Source organism: Scatophagus argus, chromosome 7 (assembly GCF_020382885.2).
Source record: "Scatophagus argus isolate fScaArg1 chromosome 7, fScaArg1.pri, whole genome shotgun sequence".
Lineage (NCBI taxonomy): Eukaryota > Metazoa > Chordata > Actinopteri > Scatophagidae > Scatophagus > Scatophagus argus.
Window position 1 is genome coordinate 12,068,173 of NC_058499.1, and position 23,567 is coordinate 12,091,739.

Sequence of the window (23,567 nt, forward strand, 5' to 3'; positions counted from 1 at the left end):
AAAGAGCATTCAACAACTTTGGGGAGAGCAGAATGTTGGTCCTAATAAAACACAAGTGGTTCACATATGGTGCGTTGAAATGTTCATTTTCACACTAAATAACACTTCATTATGCACATAACAGCTATCTATCTGCAATAAATGTCAAGCAACTTTTCTAGGTTAAGCAGCTTTGCGTAATTCTTTTAACACAATGTGAACAGTACCACTTGACTGATATAATCCTCAGTACATTCTCATTTTACAAATTCCAAAAAATAACTTTCAGCAAAATCACTTTTTTTGGGCAGTGAACACAGAGTGAGAGATAAGCTTATGGTAGTTAGAAGAAATGTTGAATCGGCCAAATCCCAATTAAATAAAACAAGTCACTAGCTTGATATCATATTCTGTCACTGTATGGCATTTCATTTCCATGTATCAGATTTTCAGAAATTCTCAAGTAGTCAGAGAACAAAACTGGCTTATCATAGAGTATTATTCTTCACAAAATGTGCAGCTTTTGCTATGCAATGGCCTGATCCTATCTCTGATAGCTATTGTTGCTGGATCGGATTCTTCGTATTCAACCAATCCTCAAATCTGAAAAAGAAAAAAAAAGGTTTCACATTGAAATTAAACGTTTTCACTGGTTGTGCACAGATGCTGAGAGGAAAAAGACTGCCAGGTTATCCAGTCAGCTGTAGCAGCTCCTACTGTGTGTAAATGCCACATTTTAGAGCTTTTCTCTAAATGACAGGGGCTGAAACCTTTCGTGAAAGACCACAGTTACACAGTGAAGAAAAAATAGTTGAAAATCAGCTTTAAAAACTGGGGGAGGAGAACTTCATTCTTGACCTTGGAAAAAGCGGTCGAGAAAACCACAGGGTCCATTTACTAGCTGTTGTGGAGCCTTACAATTCCAGCTCTCATGGCACTGTAAATGTTCGCATTTCTATTATTGTCATTGTTTTTTATCATCTGGTGTAAGCAATGTCAGTAATTAATTAACCTTTTCAGTTTGATGCTGAAAGATAAGACTTTGTAAGGTAATGGCCATAGTACACTGTACAACAACTAGTACAACAGCTTCCCAGAACAATAAAGATTTTCTCTGAATGAGTCATTTCCAACTGACGACAAATGCAAATGAGCTCAGTGGGAAGCCAGTCATTGTTTGTGCATTACCCAAAGCAGATTTAAAAGAATAAAAGAAAAGATATTTAATTAACAAATTAACACACTGAAAGTAAACATTACAACATCTTCCAGAACTTGCAAACGAGAACCAATTTCATGCAAAACAACATATACTATGAATCTCTCTTTTTTCAAAACAACATATCAAAAAATTGAATCACATTGAATTAACTGTTTACAGTTAACATTACGATATCACAGCTTTAGAGTTTCTGATTGAAATTAAGTTTTTTTCTTGCACATTTCTTGGTCACAGAAAACAACACAATTCACAACACAATAACTCCAATAACACTAATACTAATTTAAAATATAGCAAATATAGAATGGTGAATAATAGCTATTGGATAGACCCTTGTTTTTCTTCACTGGGATTTTTGTCAGTAGACACAGAATTGATCTTGGACGGTCAATATCACATCAACAACATGCTGAGCAGGTACATTCAATACACAGCACTGTGTATACCATACCATAACATTCATTTAAAAGGCCATCATTGTCAATAATGATCATGTCTTAACATTCATTTTTGTAAAGAAACAAAATCACAGTTTTTTTATCAAACACAGAGCACGACAAATGGCAATTTAGAGCAGTTTCTGGTCACTAAGCAAGGATTAGCAGAGAACAAAAAAAAAATTACATGTAATTAAAAAACAAAAATAAACAAAAAAAGGTTACACCACACAGTAATTAGCCAAATGACAAATCTCTATATTAATCAGTGTAACAATTATTTTTAATCACGGAGAGATGGTTTATATTCAACTGATTATCTTTAATCACCTACACGTTTGTGGGGTTTCTTTGACAAAGGAGATGACACAGGACATCAAAATATCAAACCAATTTTTAAACCATTTAAACCCTCTGTTATCAAGAGTGGTGATGTAACAAGTAAAACCGGAGTCAAATTCCTCATATGTGAACACATAATTGGCCAATAAAGCTGATTCTGATTCTGATGTGGGTACAAGACAGAAGATTTGTCACCAGCTTGTCCTTAATTTAAACTTTGTTTAAGCTTGGTGAAAATCTGCTCAGCAGTGTGTGACACATTCTGTACGACATCAGTACTGGCTGTCATCTGTAGAGAAAGATTAAGCTCACTGCTGGATAAGATCAGAGATTCTTTTCACTGAAATGCTTTCGACCACTACATCTTGCTTACTGGGATGACTCGCCTTGAGCCACTTTTCATGTTACTGTCTTTTCCCTCCTCTATGTCTGCACTGCGGCTACCTGAGGCAATCTGCCTATGAGATGACAGACGAGTCATGTGCACGAGGCAAGTGTTATTTTCTAATTCAGTCCGGGTGTTTGCACTTCGACAGCATCTCTTAAGACCTTGGTGAAGATGAATGGTAAACAAACCATAGGTGATGGGATCTAGGCAGGCGTTGAAGAGACCAAAGATAAAAAGCATATGAGTGAGTGAATGAGAGACTGTCTCCTCCATTTTCTCAGGAAACAACCAGTACCACAGGCCTAACAGGTAGTACGGGGTCCAGCAGATGATGAACGACGTCACGATGACAATGCTCATCTTGAGAGTCCTCATCCGAGCCTTAGGGATGTTGTTGTGTGAGCGGCGGAGATGCACATCTCTTGACACCACTAGAAAAGATGAGAACACCATCTTTGTCACACACTTCTCAGGTTCAGAAAGAATGTTTTGACTGCAGTGAAAGACAAACAAGACTTACGGTTATTTCGGGCCATGCGGCTTGATATCTCAATGAGGATTCGGGTGTAACAGAAGATCATGATGACCAAAGGCAGGAGGAAGAGGCACACAAAGGTGAACATGTTGTAAAGGGTTTCCTGCCAGTGCTGGACAAAACTGCCGTGGGTGGTGCACTGGGTGAAGTTCTCAGGGACCGTGATGGTCACATTGTGGAATATAAACATCTGCATGAAAAGATAAGACGAGAAGAGTTTTTGCAGTCAGACAGAATGGACGCTAATCATTCAGCGAATTCCTCACTATCCACTGCAATGCATCACAGAGGGGATGAGGAAAGAAGAGACTTCTTCTGAAGTGTGTCCTATGTGGAAACACCAGTAGTAGCAGCATCAGTCGCTCTTTAGTTTCTCAATTAACTCGGGAACAAATCATGAAAACACTCTTGCAGTTTCTCTTCTTTTTTTTTTAATTTGTTCTCCTTTCCTACTGATTCAGGAAAACTGAGGTATCCTAAAGTTTTTCCTGTCCAGCTGCACAGATATTATCCAGTATGAGCCTGTTAAAGTCCAACTGCACAAGCAGCCTCTCAAACACTATTTCATTTGCAGCATTTCTAGCCGATTGTGATTGTTTCCTGCGTTCAGCGCCTTGTGTGGAGGCACTACTGTCACTGCGCACTTGAACGAATGAGAGAGGACTGTTAAGCACTACATTAATAATATAGTCCATTTACCTTGGTGTCACTGTGTCCATAGCTGAATCAGAATTAGATGGAAAACAGAAGAGAATCTCCATATGTCAAGATGCTCGTCTTAGTTTGCATTAAGAATACTGTGTAGCACACTGTAACAGCTGAATATATCCTTTCCATTTTGAACTGACATCTGGTATGTCTAACAGTCTGACGTTCACGTCAATAAAAAGATCTACACTTAATATTTTTCTTGGACACAGAAAGCCTTTGGCTGTGTGGATCTGAGGAAATATTATATTTATCTTGCAGGCAAGACAATCCCAGGAGACACCTGGGTTCTTGATACACTGCACTCACTGATGGTTATGGACACTTAGGTTAAAATAAAGGCAAGTAATTGAACTTCTTGCACAAAAACAGGGCAGCCCCCAAAGGAAAAATGACAGTCCTGGGTTTAATGTGCTTAAATTAATTTTATGCCTAATTGTTTTCTCATAAAATTTTGTTAAAAACACAAAAGCAAGTTAAGCAAGCAATTAGTGTTTGGGCAATAGTGCAACAGTGTTTTTATTTCATTGTGCTGTGCTGCTCTGCTCAGGGAAAATAAATGAATGACTGGGAAAATAAATTTGATTTGTGCATTGAGAGAAACAGGTCAACAACTGCAACATTATGACACACTGTGTATGTTTTTTACAAACCGTTTTATGTGATTGTGATTTACAACTTGTATGCTTCTAATTTACGATGGTTACAGCAGGGGCTAAATGTCAGCTTTACTATCCCGTTTTTATTAAGAGGCATGAAAGCATGTAAACTGAAGGCAGACACCACAGAGGCTCAACCACAAGAGAGAGAGAGAGAGTCCAACCTCGAGGCTAAAACATGAGTTGAATTTTGAGAGAATGTAGCGGAGAAAATAGAAATAGCAGCAGTGTTGCTCCTGGCTATTTCTATTTGTCAAGACATTTGGAAAGGTTTGTTTGAGGGCCTCAGATTTCAACTTGTCCCACAGGCTGAGCTGTTGTACAGCCAAAGGGACTAAGTCAGTACGTCAAACCAGGTAAGCATGGATAAATTTGCTTTATGAGCAAGACATCCATGTTTTACTTCCAACATGCTGTGTGTATCTGTATGGCCAATGTGGACCTTTGAATTAACACAATATACATTTTTTCTGCTTTTTCCATGTAAATTACATTTGATTTGATTTCAAAGAAATGTCTTGAAAGCTTTGAACGACCTGTTGAGAGAGGGATTCTTTTTTTTTTTCTGGTTTTGTTACATCTTCAATCTTGCTGTCACTCACTGTCAGTCAGCACAAAATCATGGTGCCTGGCTTCGCACTGAAGCGAAGAGGGTGAAGTTTCCAGAAATACCAAATAAGTCATGCTGAATCTGGGGAAACGTGTCCAATATGATGTTTAAAGCATCCAGAAAATTTCCATTTGACGGACTGTAGCCATGCTAACATGGAGTCTTGGGTTTAAATATTTAATTCAGTGTACACCATGGTGTATACAGTTTGCTGTAACTTTAATGAAATGTTGAAACAAGCTGATACAGAATGTACAAAATATGATACAGTCACATAGTGTGAATTTTGTGATTTTTCCAACCTCAAGTCAACACGAAGACACGTGTTGACTTGAGGTATCTGTGTCTGATGTTCAACACGTGAACATCAGACACAGATACAAAATATGTATCTGTGAGTGCATAGTGTGATAGTTTTGTACATTTAAATATGCCACTCACCAGTGCATTTAATAGATCAATATGCAGTACATTTTTCTGGTACAGGACTGTGACTCACATTACATGGTTGAATGGAACAGAAGGTGTTACAATATAAAACTTTAAGAAACAGAGTAAGTCACAATCATAGTGATCCTGATGTTACACACATAGTTATATTAAAGTAATTTACTCAAGCAGAGTTAAAAAGTGGCCTAGCAGCCATCACTTATGTGCTTTTTCTAAACAGCATGAAAATGCCAAAGCTGCAGTTACAAGTTTATCAGTTTTAAATGTTGGATACTGTAAAGTAAAAAAGTCTAAAATGTCAAAAAAGAAGAAAAATAACTAGATAGATCTTTGTTATATATTTTGTTGAGCTGCTCTGACATTACCTTAAATGTTTCCAACAATGTTCAAAGGTTTACTTAAGGTAACAATGCATACATCATGCATGCCTCAGTGCCTGTTGTGTGAAACAATGAGCCCAAATCCTCTCATAATTCAGTAGTTTAACCTTGAAACCACCAGGAAGGTTGCTGCTGAAAACTTAATGGACGTTCTTCTTGCTTTTTTTTTACTTTCCCCTTTTAAAATATGTTCATACAGAAATATCAATTAATATATTAATAAGTAACATAGAAATAATAATAAGTAAGACAGAAAATATATTCTGAATTTCCTTTCTGGTTTATTTCTTTTCTCAGTCATCAAACCAGCAAACCTGAAGGGTCATATTTATGCGTAGTCACAGCATTCATACCGAAGTGATTACATTATTCAGCATCTATTTCATTTTATTACATGTCATCCTGTGACTCAATAATAATCTATAGAATTTAAATAATTTATATTTATAGGATTTATGTCTGGATGTTTTTGTGCTGAGTCTTGGTTATGAACAGAGAACATCCGGAGCTCTTGAATAATGTAACACATGAAAGAGTTGGACTTCATTCTGACTTTTCCTCATTCTGGTCTTCCTCAGAGGACTGAGGACAGTGAGATGTAGTCAAAAGCCCTGGAAAATGCCAGATTTTTCCCGCTCACTGTTTTCTTATGTCTGATTATAACTTAGGTTCATCGCTAAGTTGTCTGTTTTAAGAGGTCAGTTTTCGGTTACAATAACAGTTTAGTTCATTTGTCACCTACCTAGCATCATTTTCTTTAGTAATTTCATTCAGATCACTGTATGGCTCCATGAGTATTGATTATGTATCTACATGTCCCTAAGTATTAGATCTTATTTATACAGAATATTTAAAAAAAAAATAAAAAATAGTATACAGCGCAACATGTTTTATATAAATGATGAAAGCACAAAAAAAAAATTGTAGATCCACATTAAATTCTATTTATATCCATACATACACATATTATCACCTCAGCATAATGGCTTCCTCTGAAGCTAAAATGAATATCACTCTGACTCATACATGTTAATAAATATTGAGTTCATCCATTCTCAGCACCCTAAGTCATCTGGAGGTTCAACGCCTCCTGTAATCAGATGTCAAACAGACAGTACAGGATTAGGTGCTGGCTGCAGAAATCCTTAAAGCGCACCAGGAAATTGTCTTAACTTTGAACATAGTGTCACACACACCAAAGCCGAAGACGAAAGGTTAGGAACACAATGTGCGTACAGAAGCTGGAGCTGAGTTCTTGTCATGTCTTACAGGTTAATATGCTGTAATTTGAACCCTACTGGAAGCCCTTCAGATGAAAGAAAATGCAGCTTTTCATTAAAAACTGATGGAAATAATAAAAAAAAAGAAACAGCAAAGTGAAAATCCTGAAACAGAAAAAAGCTTGAAAGCGTTTAATCTTTACACGTCACTGTGTGCACTGCTCCATAATTAGATAAGCACTTAACTTTCTGACTTAAAACCTTCTCAGTACATTTTCTTGTTCTTTTCTTTTCTGTGATACAGTATATATATATATATATATATCACTGCTCAAAAAATAAAGAAAACACTAAAATAACACATCCTAGACCTGAATGAATGAAATATTTTTATTAAATACTTTGTTCTTTACATAGTTGAATGTGCTGACAACGAAATCACACAAAAATTATCTGATTTCCTGCCACCTCTCCCAGGCTACTTGGTTCGCACTCTGTGTCAACAGTCTCATGAAACTGGCAACATTACTTGTTTCTGAACATGAATACATGAATACACATGCCAAACACTGTGAAAAGGTAATGCCTGCAACGTGTTATTACTCTTACCTGGCAATTTAAGGTAAAGGGTTTTCAAATAAATCTCTGTATTTGTCAGTATGACTGACTTCTTTTTGCAAAGAAACAGAGATGTTGAGTGATTCAGTCCACTCATAGAAAAAAATGGCTCCTGAGGCTTTAAAACGCTTGAGACACTTGCATTTCATTAAAAGGGTGCAGGAATAAGAGGGTACTTGAATAAGTGTAGGGTTCAGCACATCTATCTATCTCTCTATCTATGAGATTTTTGCACCTTCATTTATTCAGAGACGTTTCATTGTGGCAGGAAAGCTCTGAAAAACCAGCCCTGGAAGCTCTCCAGTATAACCGCAGAATGATGTGGCTGGGAATTGAACAGCTCCACTGGTCAAGCCAGCAAGCCCAGTTTTTTCAGTTTCCCACACAGATTTATCCTGCTGGTCTGGGAGAACCGAACCCCAGCACAGTCTCACTTCTAGCCCATCACTGCCCAATGGTTTGAGTAAAGCAACCACAAGAGAAACCCAACACATGATACAGCATCTATGCTTGACTTTTCTATTGTTACTTTATTCCGTCCAAATGAATGTTTCCCACTATTCAACACTACTCATTAAAAAAGGCTTGGTCTGTTGTGCTGGCCCACTGTGTACACACTTATCTTACCAAAACATGGAAATGAATGCAATAGAATTTCGAGCACTCGTAGTAAAAACGTGACCACTGTATATTTTTTCCCTCCACAGGCTTGTGAGTCATCTCTCTATTTCTTTCCAAAAAGGATTCTGCATGAGATACCACCAGGACACCACTGGCTGCACACGCTGTCTGAAATAATCACTATCACACAACTATGGATAGCAAAAGTGATGGCTGTGCCACACAAAGATCACATATGGTTCATTTCTATGACTCACTGAATTTGCGGCCACCTGTGAAAAGCACAAAGCAACTCTGAGTCATCAAAGTAGATGAATGTTTCATGCGAATCATCATGTATATTATGACGGCAGGTGTGTTCTCTATATACGACAACAATGCCCCACAATATACTCGCATTGCTTTCACATGGTTTGTACCCACAACATGAAGTTGCAATCCCACACCCTTTAGAAATGTCTGACTAAAAATGCACAAGAATATCAGTGAATTTTTGGTCTAAGCATTCACACCATAATCAATAAGGGAAAAAGACTTTTTGACAGATAGGATGGGAATTATGTCTGCATCAGCCTTCATTAGACTTGTTGCAGTGCTATGGTACTAGCAAAAACCAGATTGAAAGTTTTTAAAGATACAATTGTTTTCCATCACAGACCAAAAAAAGCCTCTTTGACTTTTTTTGTTGTTTTTTTCAAGAATCAGTTTAGTAATCAGCAGATAATTACCTTGAAGAGCAGGATCAAGCCCAGATTTTTTTTTGAAGAACTGGCTTGCCACAAGCTGTGGACTGCAAAATGTTCACAACAGAAAGTAATTGGGGCCATACACAATCCATAACTTCAAATAAAAGCTTAGTTGGAATTATGTCAAAAGGGCTGGAAGATTTTTTCATATCAGAAGAAGTTTAGGCAGAGTAATGGGAGAAAAGTGGCTCAAAGAATCCCACCGTGGGTGATTAACATCTGAGCCTGAGGTAATATCAAGTCATAGTATCTCCATCTCTTTTAACAAAGTGAAATAAAAATAACATTCAGCACAAGGAAAGGCTAACCAATCGGTCAGTCTTGAATGCAAGTCGTGTGTTGTGCTGGTGGGCAGAAATAAGTTGAGAAAAATAACAACAGTTCTTGTGTTTTTCACCATCTTATCATGAAGGAACAAGAATTCTTTCAGAGCTTTAAAACGTGGCTTCAGTCTGCTTTTTTGCATTGACTTTTAGAACTACAAATACTCTCATTAAATCGAGGCTGCTTGCTAATCTATGAATTAGATCAATTCTTTAAAGGAACCATGAGATCTAAACTTGGCAATGCAGAGAATTCAGAGAGGGAATTAAATATTGTGCAATATTTAATTATGTATTATGCATATGTAAATATTATGCTAAATAAGTGGGAAAAGTCTCTACTAGCAGCCTCTAATTCTCAGTTAGGAACAATGCATTGCTGATCTGACACAAACCTGTACATGATTTCCACAGATGATATCCTCGGAGCCAGACACGTGTTATTGTACATTAAAAGAATTAATGATATTATATATACTGGAAGTCTCATCAACATGAATATTAAAATCATTGCAGAGACCAATGTGATCACACTTTAGTACAGGACTGGAGAAAAATTCATGTGGGTTACATCAAGTATGTTACTTGAATTTCCCTCGGGATCAATAAAGTATCTATCTATCTATCTATCAAAATGAAACAGCAGGTTTAGAGGAGCTGGGAGTGGCCCTCCAAACTTAAATACAAACACTCAGAAAGAAGAGAAAATAATTGCAAGCAGTTAGACTACATTCAAAAAGCTTCTTACAGATGGATCAAAACTACAATCACAAGTAATTTTGAGACGGTAACCAGGATCTAAATCAGCAGAAAATAATTTAAAACAAATGTTTTGTTAGAAAGCATTCTTACTTTTGGAAGAACTGTCTTCGGCAAGATCAAGGGCCACCCCGACATAAGTGCTGCCCCAACAATACCCCCAAATACTAAACTCTAGACTGACTGCTGAGAGAAAATCAGGATAACTTTGGCACATGTTTCTTCCCATAAAGTGGATTCTTCTGGTGAGTTAGCCACCTAAAGTTAGTAGGTTAACCCCTAAGATTCTATTAAAGTTGCATTGTGTGTTATTTGACTTTGAGAAATATGGCAAAGTGAAATCCATCCATTTTCTATACCGCTTATCCGTCAGGGTCGCAGGGGAGCGGGCGAGAGGCGGGGTACACCCTGTCCTCAATTGCAGGGCTAACACACAAAGACAAATAACCACACACTCACACCTAGGGACAATTTAGAGTAGCCAATTAACCTAATGTGCATGTTTTTGGTATTGTGGGAGGAAGCCAGAGTACCTGGAGAAAACTCCACATAGAAGGGCCCAGACCGGGATTCGAACCTGGAACACGACCTGGAACCCTCTTGCTATGAGGCGACAGTGCTAACCACTGCACCACCGTGCCGCCCGCAAAGTGAAATCACTCAGGATATTACCTTTGGTGTGATGTGAGGCAGGCATAAGTATGGTTGTTGTAACAAGCTGTTTAGTGGCCCACTTGTGCCAGCTTAATTGCTGCCTAAAAGTAAGTGCGTGGCTGCTCTGTTAAAGCATGGAAGGCAATTTGTGTTCTGTAAAAATGTAAAAGGGTAGATCAGACTATATTTTAACACTTTTGCATGCTTGCTTGCAGGCTATGGGAGGATCTGTAATGTGAAGCTGTCTTGTCGGCTTACCAATCGTCTTTGAGGCTTTTAGACAGTCTTCGGAGGGTTAATTTTTTAAATATGTATATATACTTTTTCAGTGTCACTGGTTTTGGCAAGGAGAGAGTGATTAGCATATCTACACATATAGCACCACACTCTTTGAGTATGACTACATATGCACTTTAATAACTGCACTGACACTTTAAGAGCAACAACACTTTATTGAAGATTTACATAATACATTTTAACACACTGCTTGTTTGCACATCTATATGGATATATTTACCTTATTTATTGAATATTTATCGTTATATTCACCGTCCTTTATCAGGTCTGACTTTGACTTTGCTGATAGGTGCTGTGTGTGAAGTGTAGTACAACAAATGTAAGGTGATTTAGATGTGTTTGTTTTTAGTAATAGTTGATGTAAACGGGTGTGTATAGGTTACTGAATATGTTTGTATGTATATAAAGAAATACAAATGGTGGGTTATTTATAGTGGCCGGCAGTGGATCCCCGTGGGTGGAATCTTCCAGGGTCATTAGCTGAGACACACTATATAAAGGCGCCATTTTAACAACATGAGTGCTGTTGCTGCTCTGATGACTCTGTGCTGTTTGTCAAGATGGATGAATAAAAGAACCACATCTGTGACACTCCTTAAACCCGCCTTGGATTACTCTTTTTGCTGTACCAACCAGCCGTAATTGTGGTCGTTCCTACATTGCATAATAATGAGAAACGTCACTCCTCCGGACTGGATATCTGCTCGGGCTCTTACGTGCACACATGTGGCACACAGCTTCCATGATTTCACCTGAAACTCCCAAACCTCTTGTTATTTTTATTTATTTATTTATTTTTTTTTTTTGCACAAGACTGGGCTGGGTTAAAGTTAACTTTTAACTGATGATATGTTGTCTGGAAGAGGTACCCATAGGTCTGAGGTAACAAACTATTGTTCTTTCTAAAGGTTAAGTAAATAATATTGGAGACTAGCATTACCAAATAGTAACATATGGTGATTGAGAATATAAGAACGTTTCTTAATTCACCAACATAAATAAAGACACGTCAAGCTTGTTATCAGAACAGGTTGTGGGAGGAGAACGGGATGAAATCATGATAGAAGGCCAAGCTAGAATTATATCTGCAGCTGCGGACCCATCGTTGTCATCAGTTTGCAGTGATCGGATGTGACAGTGGGCCGTAAATTCAGCTTTCGGATGATCTTGAAAGTGAGACAAACACAGTTGCCCCAGTAGACTCAACTTTCACAGTGAGAGAAAAGGCACTGAAAACATACTGCATATCTAACAGGTTATTTGACTATCAGCTTGTCTTTAAAAAATACCCTTTCTCTTGTTTGGCACATTCAGTTTGGCTCTTTTTCACACTCTTGGGTCTTTGAAGGATATTTAAACAGTTCCAGAAAATATACGTATTTTAAGCTTTTTCAAAGGGAACATTTAACTTGAGTGCTGAGGTTTAGGGAGCATGAGAGGCACATCACTATGTGGCCACACTCTTAAAGCTGAAAAGTATAAACCAGTAATAAGTATCCCCTCTTACTGATGCTGCGTCTTGTAGAGAATCAGATGTCTTTCAGAGGAAGTCCTGATCACTTTGAGGATGTGACAACACGGTGTAGCGGGCTCATTTTATCACATTTAACTACACAATCAAAACAGAGCACACAATGCCATATGCCTTGACGCACACACTGAGTGACTGAGGGTATTTTATTCTGTAAGCACGGATGTGTGATTAGCAAGTTTGCAATGTGTTTTCACATAAGCAGGGGTTGTTAAGCATAATTCTGATATCAGCAAGATACCAAGATTGGATCTTGACTTCTTTCACCTCATTGTCTGGTCCTACTCGATAAGACTGAGGATATAAGAATGTGATCTTACACCGGATTAGTACTTGATAAGCATTCCTGATATTTGCAAACACCCTGATGGTCTGCAGGGCCATTGACCTGCGAACATTATGCTCCACTTGATTGGAAATTTAATCAGGAAAAAAAGCTGACAAGTGCTCAAAAGGTCACACCAATTCAAGGGCTGTTGGGAATTTTGTATGTGTTTTCACGACCAGTAACGACAACCTTGTACTTTTAAGTATTGTGAAGATTTTCACAATTTATAAATCAAAGTCAAGCAGCATCCATCCATCCAATGTCTATACCACTTATCCGTCAGGGTCTGGAGCTGGAGCCTATCCCAGCTGACTACAGGCGAGAGGCGGGGTTCACCCTGAACTGGTCGCCAGTCAATCGCAGGGCCAACACACAAAGACAGACAACCACACACTCTACTGCACCACCGCGCCACCCAAGTCAAGCAACAATTTCTGATAATATAACTTGAATTAATCCAGTTAGACTGACACTTTGAAGAGTTAGTGTGGATGATCAACAAAGTGCACCTTCTTAGGTTTTTGATTTTGTCTTACACAAACTGTATTGCAGATTCAGTGAGGAAGCTGCACTTTCCATTACATAAGATTTGTTTTTTATTATTTGCCCGGATGACTTGAGTGTTTTTTTCATCTGCAAACTTGACAGATAAATTGTCCTGCATCTCAACAAGCTGTATTGACTGGAGTAAAGCACGCAGCACTTACAGCTTGCCATCTGAGCTCGGTCCAATTGTCCTGCAGATAAAACGCCAGTGTACAGAGATGTGAGAGGCGTACAGCCAGCAGCTCAGTGTGAAGTAACGTGTAGGGACGCACGCATTGGATGTAAAGTCCCACAGTGGAAGAAAATACAAAAGTTTTCTCCTACCTGAGGGAGCGAGAGGATCACACTCATCGTCCAGGCCACAGTCAACATGATTTTGCTTTTCCTTTTGGCCTCACTGATACCCAGTGGGTTGAGTATGGCAGACTGTCTATCCAAGCTAATGACCACGGTCACAAAAGCGCAGGAGTACATCGCCACCAGTTTCATGAACATCAGCAGCCTGCATGCGACGTCTCCTGCCTGCCACTGCACCGTGATGTTCCACACCGCGTCCACAGGCATCACGATGAAAGTCACCAGCAGGTCCGCCACAGTCAGGTTCATTATGAGGATCCTGACGTGTGACTTGCGTTTGCCGCCGTTGCTGGCAGCCCAAAGCACAAGCAAGTTGCACACAGCCGACACTGCGCACAGAGTGAAGGTAATGATGACTCTGACTTTGGCTGCGGTGGAGAAAGTGGGCAGCTGGAGTGCATCTCCATCGGTGCTCTTGTTGCACACTGACGCGAGTCCGTGGCAGCTTTCATTCACTGTTTGATCCGTCAGCTGGTGGAACATAATGAAGTCCGCTGAGCTGACTGACAGCTGGAACAAATTTCAGTCCCGACTTTTCCTAGACTGTGTCTTTTTTCTCCATCTGCAACTTGAACTGTGAAAACTGAAGAAAGAAAGAAATTAGTTGTCCTATATTTTTAGCCCAGATCAGATCTATGAGCTCTGCAAACGCCGCAAGGTGCAGATGCGTACATGGCACTCCTAACAGGGATATATATAGTTGAAACTGTAGTAATTCCTGGCGCACACGCCTTTCATTAACACGCAAGCACACGTCACGTTACTGAGCTTTTATCTGATATTCAGAAGAGTGACATTCGTGATCCTAACCCTAAATGAAAAGAAACTAAATTGAGGTGTCAGACAGCAACAGCACAGGTGAGGGTGGGAAATGCCAGTGATAATAACACTGAAGTCATCTGTTGAACTTCTAACCCTCATCCTTTTTAATTTTCTCGAAGATGCAGTCATAGTTTCCTCTAATTAAAGGAAGGAATTTTTGTCCCCAAGGAAGAGAAAGAGAGAAATCGAGATTTTTTCGACACAGATAAAAATATCTTACCTGCAATTAGGCGCAGAGCTGACAGTGAGCGCTAATGGAAATGGGAGTTTCTGCTGCAGCTGTTGCTTCAGTCCGCTTCATTCCTCCGCTCTGACGTGCACAATGACAAGCGTCAGCATCAGCTGGGTTGGTTTGCTCGGTTTGTGAACCACGGGAGCTCCTCTTCCATGGGGGGGGGGGGGGGGGGGGTGTAGGGGCAGCCCCCTCTGCTGGCCAGATTGGGACAAATGGGAAATATCATTTTACCCTTTTAGGTAAGGTAAGATGAGAACAGAGCCTCACTTGAACCTCCTGTCAGTTGCTGATACAGCCCGCAGTGGCAGAGGTTTGAGGTTTGGCGCTTCAGGTCACATCTGGAGCATCCAAAAGCATGTCCAATAACTTATTCCTGAGCAGTTCAGATCATATGGTGTTCAAAGCATTGAGAAGTAGAGAAAAAAAAATCATGATTTGCTCACTGCTTCTTCCAGGTAAGAATTGGCCGTGAAACACCATGAGTAGCACATCCTTTGAGCACTGAGGCTGCCATGCCCTGCAGCCTTGCCTGGGCGTGCTGAACTCTATTCTCACATCGTCCACAGTGAGGATGGTTAACCCTGGAAAGATTTCTGATGGAGATTATTTACCAATTTCTGTTCAAGTGCTTGTGGATGCATTGTTCTGTTTGGATGGAAAACTAAACATTTGTGCTTTTTTATTTTCCTTTTACTTAAATATCATGACATGACCTTAGATAAAAGTTTAGCGCCGCTTCTTAACATAACTGGCGGTTAATGGTGCAGAAATGAACATAAAATAGCACATTAATTCCCTTACCTTCTCATGTCATCTACAAAAAGCCTCTATAGATAAAATGGCATCCATAGTGAAAGTTGGTAAAATAAGGCTAAATGTGCTCCACTTCCCCTTTTAACATATGAATTTGTGTTTTGCTCGCTGTTTAACTAATTTAACATCTCTACAGGGGACAGCATCTATTCCCTGAAATGCTGCAGACGTGCCACCATGAAGTGTGCCATCCTGCTGCCGAAAGGACAATGGCGATGTCTGGATGCAACAGGCGGCACGCTTTTGTTCCAGCCGAGTTGGCAGCAAGTTGCCGCATTAGCGGGACATGTACATGTACTGCACAGCGTGGGGCAGAGGAACAGCAGCTGCTGTTTTTTTCACAAGGTCTTTGACAGTGGAGCAAAATTCAGTCAATACTGTTATTTCTCTCAGTTCTACAGCGATGTTGCTGACTGCCATAATTATATCTATTTGTGTCTTTAACACAGTAGCAGTCGCCTGAAAGGACAAAGACTCTTTGTCTTCTTCTGCGACCTCCTCACCTCCAATTTCACCCACTGAGCAATACTCAGAACCTTTTTGTTAGGGTCAGGTGGACATATTCCACAGTACCACAGTTGTAAGGTATAAAAACGCTGACAGTAATAAGATAAGATAATCCTTTATTAGTCCCATAACTGTGAAATTACAATGCATGAGCTAGAAAAGGGTACACAGTGTGGACAAATAAGAAATAGAACTAAGGATGTGTCTATTATGGAGTCAGGTAGTAGTTCGCATGTCGAGGGCAGAGTTAGAATTATAATGTCATGTTATGCAGTGCGAGTTTTATCACAGCATGCCTAAAAGGGTCCTCAGGTCTTAAAAACTTTCTCTTCAGAGTTGCTGACTGAGAAGTGTAAAATCTCTAGTTTAATGCAGGACACTATGTCTCAAAGCCGCTGTCGAGGTGTGGGCAGGGCAGCGTCCTTTCACTTGAGCGTGTCTGCCCAAGAGGCAAAGGCAATCATGCAGCACTCAGCAAGTGTCAGATCAGGATCTTCTCCATCAGTAAGGCCAAACAGAGCTACCAGACGCTGACGATTTCAAACTTTGTACTCTTTTCAAGGCTTGTAGGCACTGACTGAATTTTCTTCTCATTTGAAAAAAAGAAGGTCCTCTTATACAAGGCACTACTGGTAAGTGTGCTTCACATTGAAATGGATGTGCAAATGCTCACAAAGACAGTAATGAATCCAATTATTAACTACAAATGCATACATTCAGTAATAAATCAACCTGAGGAGCTGTGCATTCATTATGTTCTTCTCACTTGGAAATATTCCACATACTTAACCATCTGTGAAAAAGAGAAAATACTTAATAAGTATAAGTAAATAAGTTTGAGCAGCGACATGTGCAGGCTGCTTCACAGCATTGCAAGTACCAGCGACAGTAGATTGGCATATATTTCTACTTTTTTTCCCGCACTACTGACCTTTACTGCTGGATTTCAGTTCAGAGCCGCTGTAAAATTTAATGGGTCCTTCTTTGGCTCTTGCAACACCTTTTCCACAAAGTTTCATGAAAATTGGGCCAGTGGGGTTTTTTTTCCATATACCCACTAACCAAACACGACTCCTTTTGCAGAGGTAATAATATAAACCTCAGTTTAGATTTTAATTTGTTCGAAATTAGTCATTTGGCTAACAGGAATTTAGAAACTTGATGGCAATTTTAACAATGGCAGGCCATCATCACAATATGATTCATTTTAAAGTCAGTCCATTACAGTAAATCATCTCTTGACCCTTCACTGCTGACTGCTATGCATGTTGAAGGCATAGCTATAAGCCTCATGCAATTTTAACAGGCATGTAGCATGACCAGAATAATGATCAAATGTTGTGACAGACGCAGGAGGATCATCACAAGTTATAGTCATTCTTAGAGTCACTTAAAATGCAAAATCAGAAGCCCTCGTTTCTGCTATTATACATCTCCATGTTAAAGAACAACAATGCTGTTTAAGGCTTCACATTCTCTTACAAATGCTGAATCCCTCCAGAATAAAGATCAAGGTCTGCTCCTCCTTTGACACATTTAGTAAATAGGTCGTGTATCAGAAGTCACCAGAGCCACCACAGCCCTGTACTGAACAGTGTCAGCGTGTCATATGGTGTATGCACAGCAAACACATTAACAGCCCATATGTAGCACGACATCACTGTGAGCAAGCAAGCTCACAAGCCCACATTTTATATCAAAATGAAAATGAATCCTGATTCTACAGCATTGATTTAAAAGCTGACACACTGAAGTAAAAACTGTGAATATAATCCCAGTAAGTGAATATCATATGCATTAGATACTTGTGCATTTATGAGATGGAATAGTCAGCTATGTAAACAGAGACCAACCTGGTGGCAAATAATTAGTTTTAATTGAGCTCACCACTGCAAGCTATAGCTGAGGAATATCAAGCTGTCTTAAATGACATAAACATCTTGTACAGGATTACTCTTCTCGAAGAAACCAGCAAATTGCCCAGTTTGATGCCAGTCTTTATGCAGGCAGAGCATTGAAGGGGCAAAAATAGAGCCTGTCACTTGTCTCCCTGGATTTAGTAAAAAAGGAAAAAAAATGTTGAATTTAACTCCTCTCTCATAGCAATACATCCATATTGGGTACCCTCCTCTTATAGTCACATAGAGACATAGAGAGAGAGAGAGAGAGAGAGAGAGAGAGAGAGAGAGAGAGAGAGAGAGAGAGAGCGCAATGGGGTAAAGGAGAGGAGAGGGGAAACTAGAGGGAGAGAAATTATCCACAATTTCATGCATTTTCCATTTCTCCCTCTCAATGAACCGCAAATCGTTATGATAATCCCGAGTTCATCTGAACAAGAGAATATGATCCTGCCCAAAGGCTGTGGCATACATTATCAGCTCTATTTCAACACTGCACCTAGTACTGCAAGTAAACACACAGTTGAGTGATCTGTTCCAGGGCACTTATCTCTGTTGATCCATGCAGTGCCTGTATAGGCCACAGTTTGTTTTAAGTAGTTTCTATACATGTGATTTGCATAACTTATGTACTGAAATGCACAATATCATCCATACAGGGTTGCGCTGAAAAAAATAACAACAATATATGACTTATACATATGACTGAAGCTTGAGATCCACTGACTGTTTTAATTCCTGATCACTTTGATCTCTCCCCAGTTTGTTCTCTGATGATCAGCTTCAGAGGCAGGCCTGATAGTAATTCTAACAATAAACAGAGATAACCAAATAAAATGAAGCATGTGTATTATTTTTATTATTTAGCTAATTTTATTTTTATCATTTCAAAAAAAAAAAAAGTACTTTGTTAACTTTTTTTTTGTACGGAGAACATGGTAGCCTATTCCATTTAGCTCTGTACAAACCAGTTAGGCACAGGAACAACTACATGACCACATGTAACCTGCCTGTGGCTATCACTAATGCATGAAAGCTTTGAATATAAGAAATGTAAGGCCATGGTGAAAATCTAACAAAACCAGGAGATTACATAAAAAAAATAAATTCTTAACTTTTAGCCAGGAGAAAACATCACAGAGCCTTCAGTGAGGAGAGAAGCAAAACGCTACATTTAAACCGTTACTGGACTTAACTAGAATGTGTTATCATCTTCATAGATTTCTTAAGCTGGACTTGATGTTCTGTCAATACTGCTGTAACGAATCCACCCAGACTCCATAAAGAAGACACTCGCTTTAGATCTATCTAATATATTGCTGCAAGTGTTATGTAATTTCTCCTCATCACTCTTAAGTTCAAAAATATTGTTTGATAGCAAGATTTCTTTTTCAGTTTGTTCATTTTTGTGACCTTGTTTCTGAGTTCTCAGTGCAGCATATTTCAATGAATCCGCGTGAATCAGGCATGTTTTCAAATCCTCGTCAGGCCACGGGGTCAAAATACTTCTCAGAATTATTTTTTTTTATCGGTCCAAGCTTGTCACACAATCAGTCAGATCCCCTAGGATGTTCAGATTGTTATATGGTTGTCTTTCACTGTGCACAATGCTTTGGCCAGCCGTAGTTTTTCTTGCTATGGCTACTCTACTGTGGTCACTGAAACCAGCAGGATTGGTTGTGGCCTTGGGACATTGAGTGAGAGTTCACTGGCGTTATTAAAGTTATGATTAAATTAGACTGACTCATTGCAACATGTAATCTTTCAGAGCACAGGACAAAGAAAATCACTCAGTGTCTCAGTCCCCCATTAAACATATGTCTCTGTCTTCATATGCTTTCTAAAGCATAAAGCATAGCACAAACAGAACATCATCTGTGTAATGTACATTAGTACCACGGGGGTCTGTAACATCAAGGGAAAGTACCGATTTGTAAGGGAGGGGAATTTGAAGTCACAGTTTCATTGGCTGGTTTCATCAGATTATTTCTGTGTCCATCCTTAAGCATTTTTGAAGCGAACCCAGAGACACTGTGCCTCATGCGTGAATGTTTTCTTATTGTTCTCTTATATGTGTTCTTACACAAAGTAATAAGAGGAAAGTAAGAAATGTGTGCTGACAGCCAAGTCTGTTCTTACCCACCTGAGCATGTAGATGAATTGCATTTGATCTTAAGTTGGAGGCGTGTGCCAAGCAATTTGTGATTAGAGTATGGAAAGACCCCAATAAACATATAAGGACAGCAGACCTGTGCAAAGCACAAACCAAGCAGCCACTGACGCTGGACAGATAACAGGGCAGCAAAGAGAGAAACACAGTGCAGCAGCCATGTCCATGGTAATGTTCAGCAATTATATAATATGCTTTTTATTTCCATGTGTTCCAGCCTCAGGTATCAATCAAGTCTGCCTCATCTGTTTGCTTGTTTTGATGGAGCAAGAATTATTTCACTGACTGATTCATATATCAGGGTTATATGAGGGTGTTCCTCATCACTTCAAGTCAATAAATGCCAGATCCAGTCCCTGAGGTGACATTAACATGTTCACATGGGAACACCTGCATGGATCCTCCGTCCTCCCAGCGTCCAGGTGATAAACAAAAGAATGGAAGGAACAAAGTTTGAAGGTAAAGCTACTTGACTGTGCAGTGGGATACCGAATCACCTTACTTACATATCTTTAGCAGTACAGCATCATTATTGTCCTGGAACATGGGGCCATCGTGGAACAACATATTTTGCACCACAGGGTGCAACAGGTTCTATAGAATATATTCATTGGTGTTACACAACCAGACAGAAAGATGGCTGACCTCGTTATTATGGATGCTCTGTTTGAACAGATGGAAACAGACACTGTGGATTGAATGTAACATTTTGGCTCAGGACAAATGCACACATGTCTGTACTTCGTGTTGGAAACAGCTTTAACACATCACGTACACGCATACATACATATGTATGAATTTATGTGTAATATGAATAATGTGCAAAACCAGATCCTGACTCACAGCTCTGGGGTCTGGGTTTTATCTTATACACACCAGGTCCTGCATTTTTGTGCACTGACTTTTTGTGCATAACTTTATTTGTTATTGTTGAGAGTTTGACCCTCTAAAGGCTGTCCTATCTGCTTCATCAGATTCATTCAGTTCAAATACTGTGAAATACTGCATGTCAGATAAGTGCATTCAAGGTTTTCCTTTCTACCACAAACCAGTAAGAGGAGTTCAGAGGGAAAAAAGAAAAACAAATGTCTCAAGTCAAGCAAAACTTTGGCAGAAAACACAGGTTTTCATGGTCTTTTAGTGTTGGTTTGAAGCTGCTGTTTTGCAGTCACTTTTGAGTTTCAATGTTGGATTCTTTGAATACAGTACAGCTGTTTACAGTACAACATAACCGTGTGAATGGAAACTCTCACTGGATGTTTCGTCAGCCTTTTAATTCTTCCTTTGATTCTTCTTTGTGTTTTGTCCATGGAGCGCTTTTCGATTTTTTTTTTCAGTGAAGATGTCAAACAAAAATAAAATAGGGTTTTGTTGCTTTTGATTCTGTTTTTCAACAATGTGCAAACCGACATTCACAGCGATGAGTGAAGAACACAAAGCCAAGAAAAATAGCAAGGTGTTGACTTTAATTTGTAAAGCCAGTGTCTGAGCTCAGACTCAGTGGTCACATACATGTCATCCTTCCTTCTTTTCTTCAGAGGTTTTGTCTCAGTGACCAGACTTTGCCCCCATCATGTGGTCACTTGAGGTCTCAAGAGCTCCTTTCCTGTCGTGTGCTCCACTGCAGTATGCTCAAGTATGCTCTGTTGTGTATATTACAGAGGCAACACGTGCAGGAAGACACAGCATTAGATTTGCAACATTAATCATGTTTAATAAGCCTCAGGGATGCATGAAAAATGTATTACACACAAGCACAGCACCACTAGGTTGGAAAGTTTCTTTTATTTTGGCCACACACACTATTTACTGAACGCTGAAAACAAATACTGTGTGAGGATTCGTTGTTACCAGGAGTGGTTTTGTTATTGGAGTAGAACTGAGAAAGATACTGGTGCTTCATTTGTTGGCCAGTAAAGTCAACATCAGAAATGGGAGACCAATATCAATAAGAACAAGCTTCTCCTGGAGGCCTGACTCACTTCCATGCGTCTGAGACTCTACCATTGTGTACAAATATCATTATGTGTACAAGCTTTGTGTTGAGCAAGGCTGAATTTTCTGAATGCATTGAAGTCATAAATTTCACAGTTTTCAGCCTTGAGCGCAAATGTGAAGTAACATGTGATTTTGTAATATGCAAATTAACAACACATTGGTGGCTCTGGAGTGTCTTAAGGCTGTAATGTTTCATGTGTGTGCTGCTGGAACATCAAAGAGCAGAAAATGACTGTACAGCTATAATGCAGGCTTCTCAGTATGAAAAGACCCAGAACTGGTGCTCATCTTTCAGACTTCAGCTTCAGAAAGGCTAGACATCAAATTACTCTCTCTGGCATTAGTCTGACTGCATTGACAAATAAAATTTCTAGTCGTTGTTTATTGAAAGACAAGACAAATAAATGCTGGTTAGCAATTACTCAGTGCAAAAAGACAAGTGTGAACAGCCACAGAGGAATCTTAAATGTTGCTACCTCCCCTGTTGGATTTGCGTATCTACAAAAAGCTCGAATCTAATTTACCTTCCTCATATCTTGTTACGCTGCAGCTAATGTATGCTGGTTATTAACTTCATTATAACGCAGATCCAACCTGGAGTGCTTATTGAAGTGACTGAGACATGGCAGCAATTTCCTGAGAGTGAGGTTTATCCATACAGTCCTGAAGAAGTGAAAGTGGTCATCATCTTGTATCAGTTATTTCATTGCAGCTACCAGAAGCTGCAGTGCATCCGGAAAGTATTCACACCGCTTCGCTCAATAAGGTTCAAGTCTGGGGTCTGACTGGGCCACTCAAGGACATTCACAGAGTTGTCTCGAAGCCACTCTTCTGTGATGTTGGCTCTATGCTTAGGGTCGCTGTCCTGTTGGAAGATAAACCTTCACCCCAGGCTGAGGTCCAGTGCTCTCTAGAACAGGTTGTCAGCAAGGATGTCTCTGTACATTGCTGCAGTCATCTTTCCCTCAACCCTTACTAGTCTCCCAGTTCCTGCTGCTGCAAAACATCCCCACAGCGTGATGCTACCACCACCATGCTTCACAGTAGGAATGGTATTGGCCAGGTGATGAGCAGTGCGTGGATTTCTCCAGACATGATGCTTGTCATTCATGCCAAAGAGTTCAGTCTTTGTTTCATCACACCAGAGAATTTTGTTTCTTGTGGTCTGAGAGTCGTTCAGGTGCCTTTTGGCAAACTCCAGGCGGGTTTTCGTATGCATTTTACTGAGGTGTGGCTTCCGTCTGGCCACACCATACAGGCCTGATTGGTGGAGTGCTGCAGAAATGGCTTGTCCTTCTCCCCTCTCCACCGAGCAACGCTGGAGCTCTGTCAGAGTAACCATTGGGTTCTTGGTCACCTCCCTGACTAAGGTCCTTCTACCCAGATCACTCAGTTTAGTTGGGTGGCCAGAATT

At 39.7% G+C, this 23,567-nt stretch overlaps 1 protein-coding gene across 2 annotated transcripts; it reads right to left on the minus strand.

Moving 5' to 3' along the window:
* Positions 1 to 2,263: 2,263 nt before the first annotated feature.
* Positions 2,264 to 14,864, minus strand: gnrhr4 (gonadotropin releasing hormone receptor 4). 2 transcript variants are annotated; one of them, XM_046395267.1, is made up of 4 exons: positions 14,753 to 14,864; positions 13,678 to 14,293; positions 2,889 to 3,093; positions 2,264 to 2,799 (listed from the first exon to the last, which is right to left on the minus strand). In XM_046395267.1, the coding sequence occupies exons 2-4, from the start codon at positions 14,191 to 14,193 to the stop codon at positions 2,339 to 2,341; spliced, it is 1,182 nt and encodes a 393-aa protein (XP_046251223.1). In that variant the 5' UTR covers positions 14,194 to 14,293; positions 14,753 to 14,864; the 3' UTR covers positions 2,264 to 2,338. The 2 variants fall into 2 exon arrangements, with proteins under 2 accessions (XP_046251223.1, XP_046251224.1); XM_046395268.1 differs by lacking the exon at positions 14,753 to 14,864 and having other exon boundaries at positions 13,678 to 14,508.
* Positions 14,865 to 23,567: the final 8,703 nt, after the last annotated feature.

Bases quoted from the DNA above. Each gene is read 5' to 3' on its own strand.
- gnrhr4 (XM_046395267.1), bottom strand. From the start codon at position 14,193: ATGTTCCACCAGCTGACGGATCAAACAGTGAATGAAAGCTGCCACGGA. The intron at 3,094-13,677 runs GTAGGAGAAAAC...CTTTTCATGCAG, and splicing joins TGATCCTCTCGCTCCCTCAG to ATGTTTATATTCCACAATGT. The intron at 2,800-2,888 runs GTAAGTCTTGTT...CATCTTTTCTAG, and splicing joins CCGCATGGCCCGAAATAACC to TGGTGTCAAGAGATGTGCAT.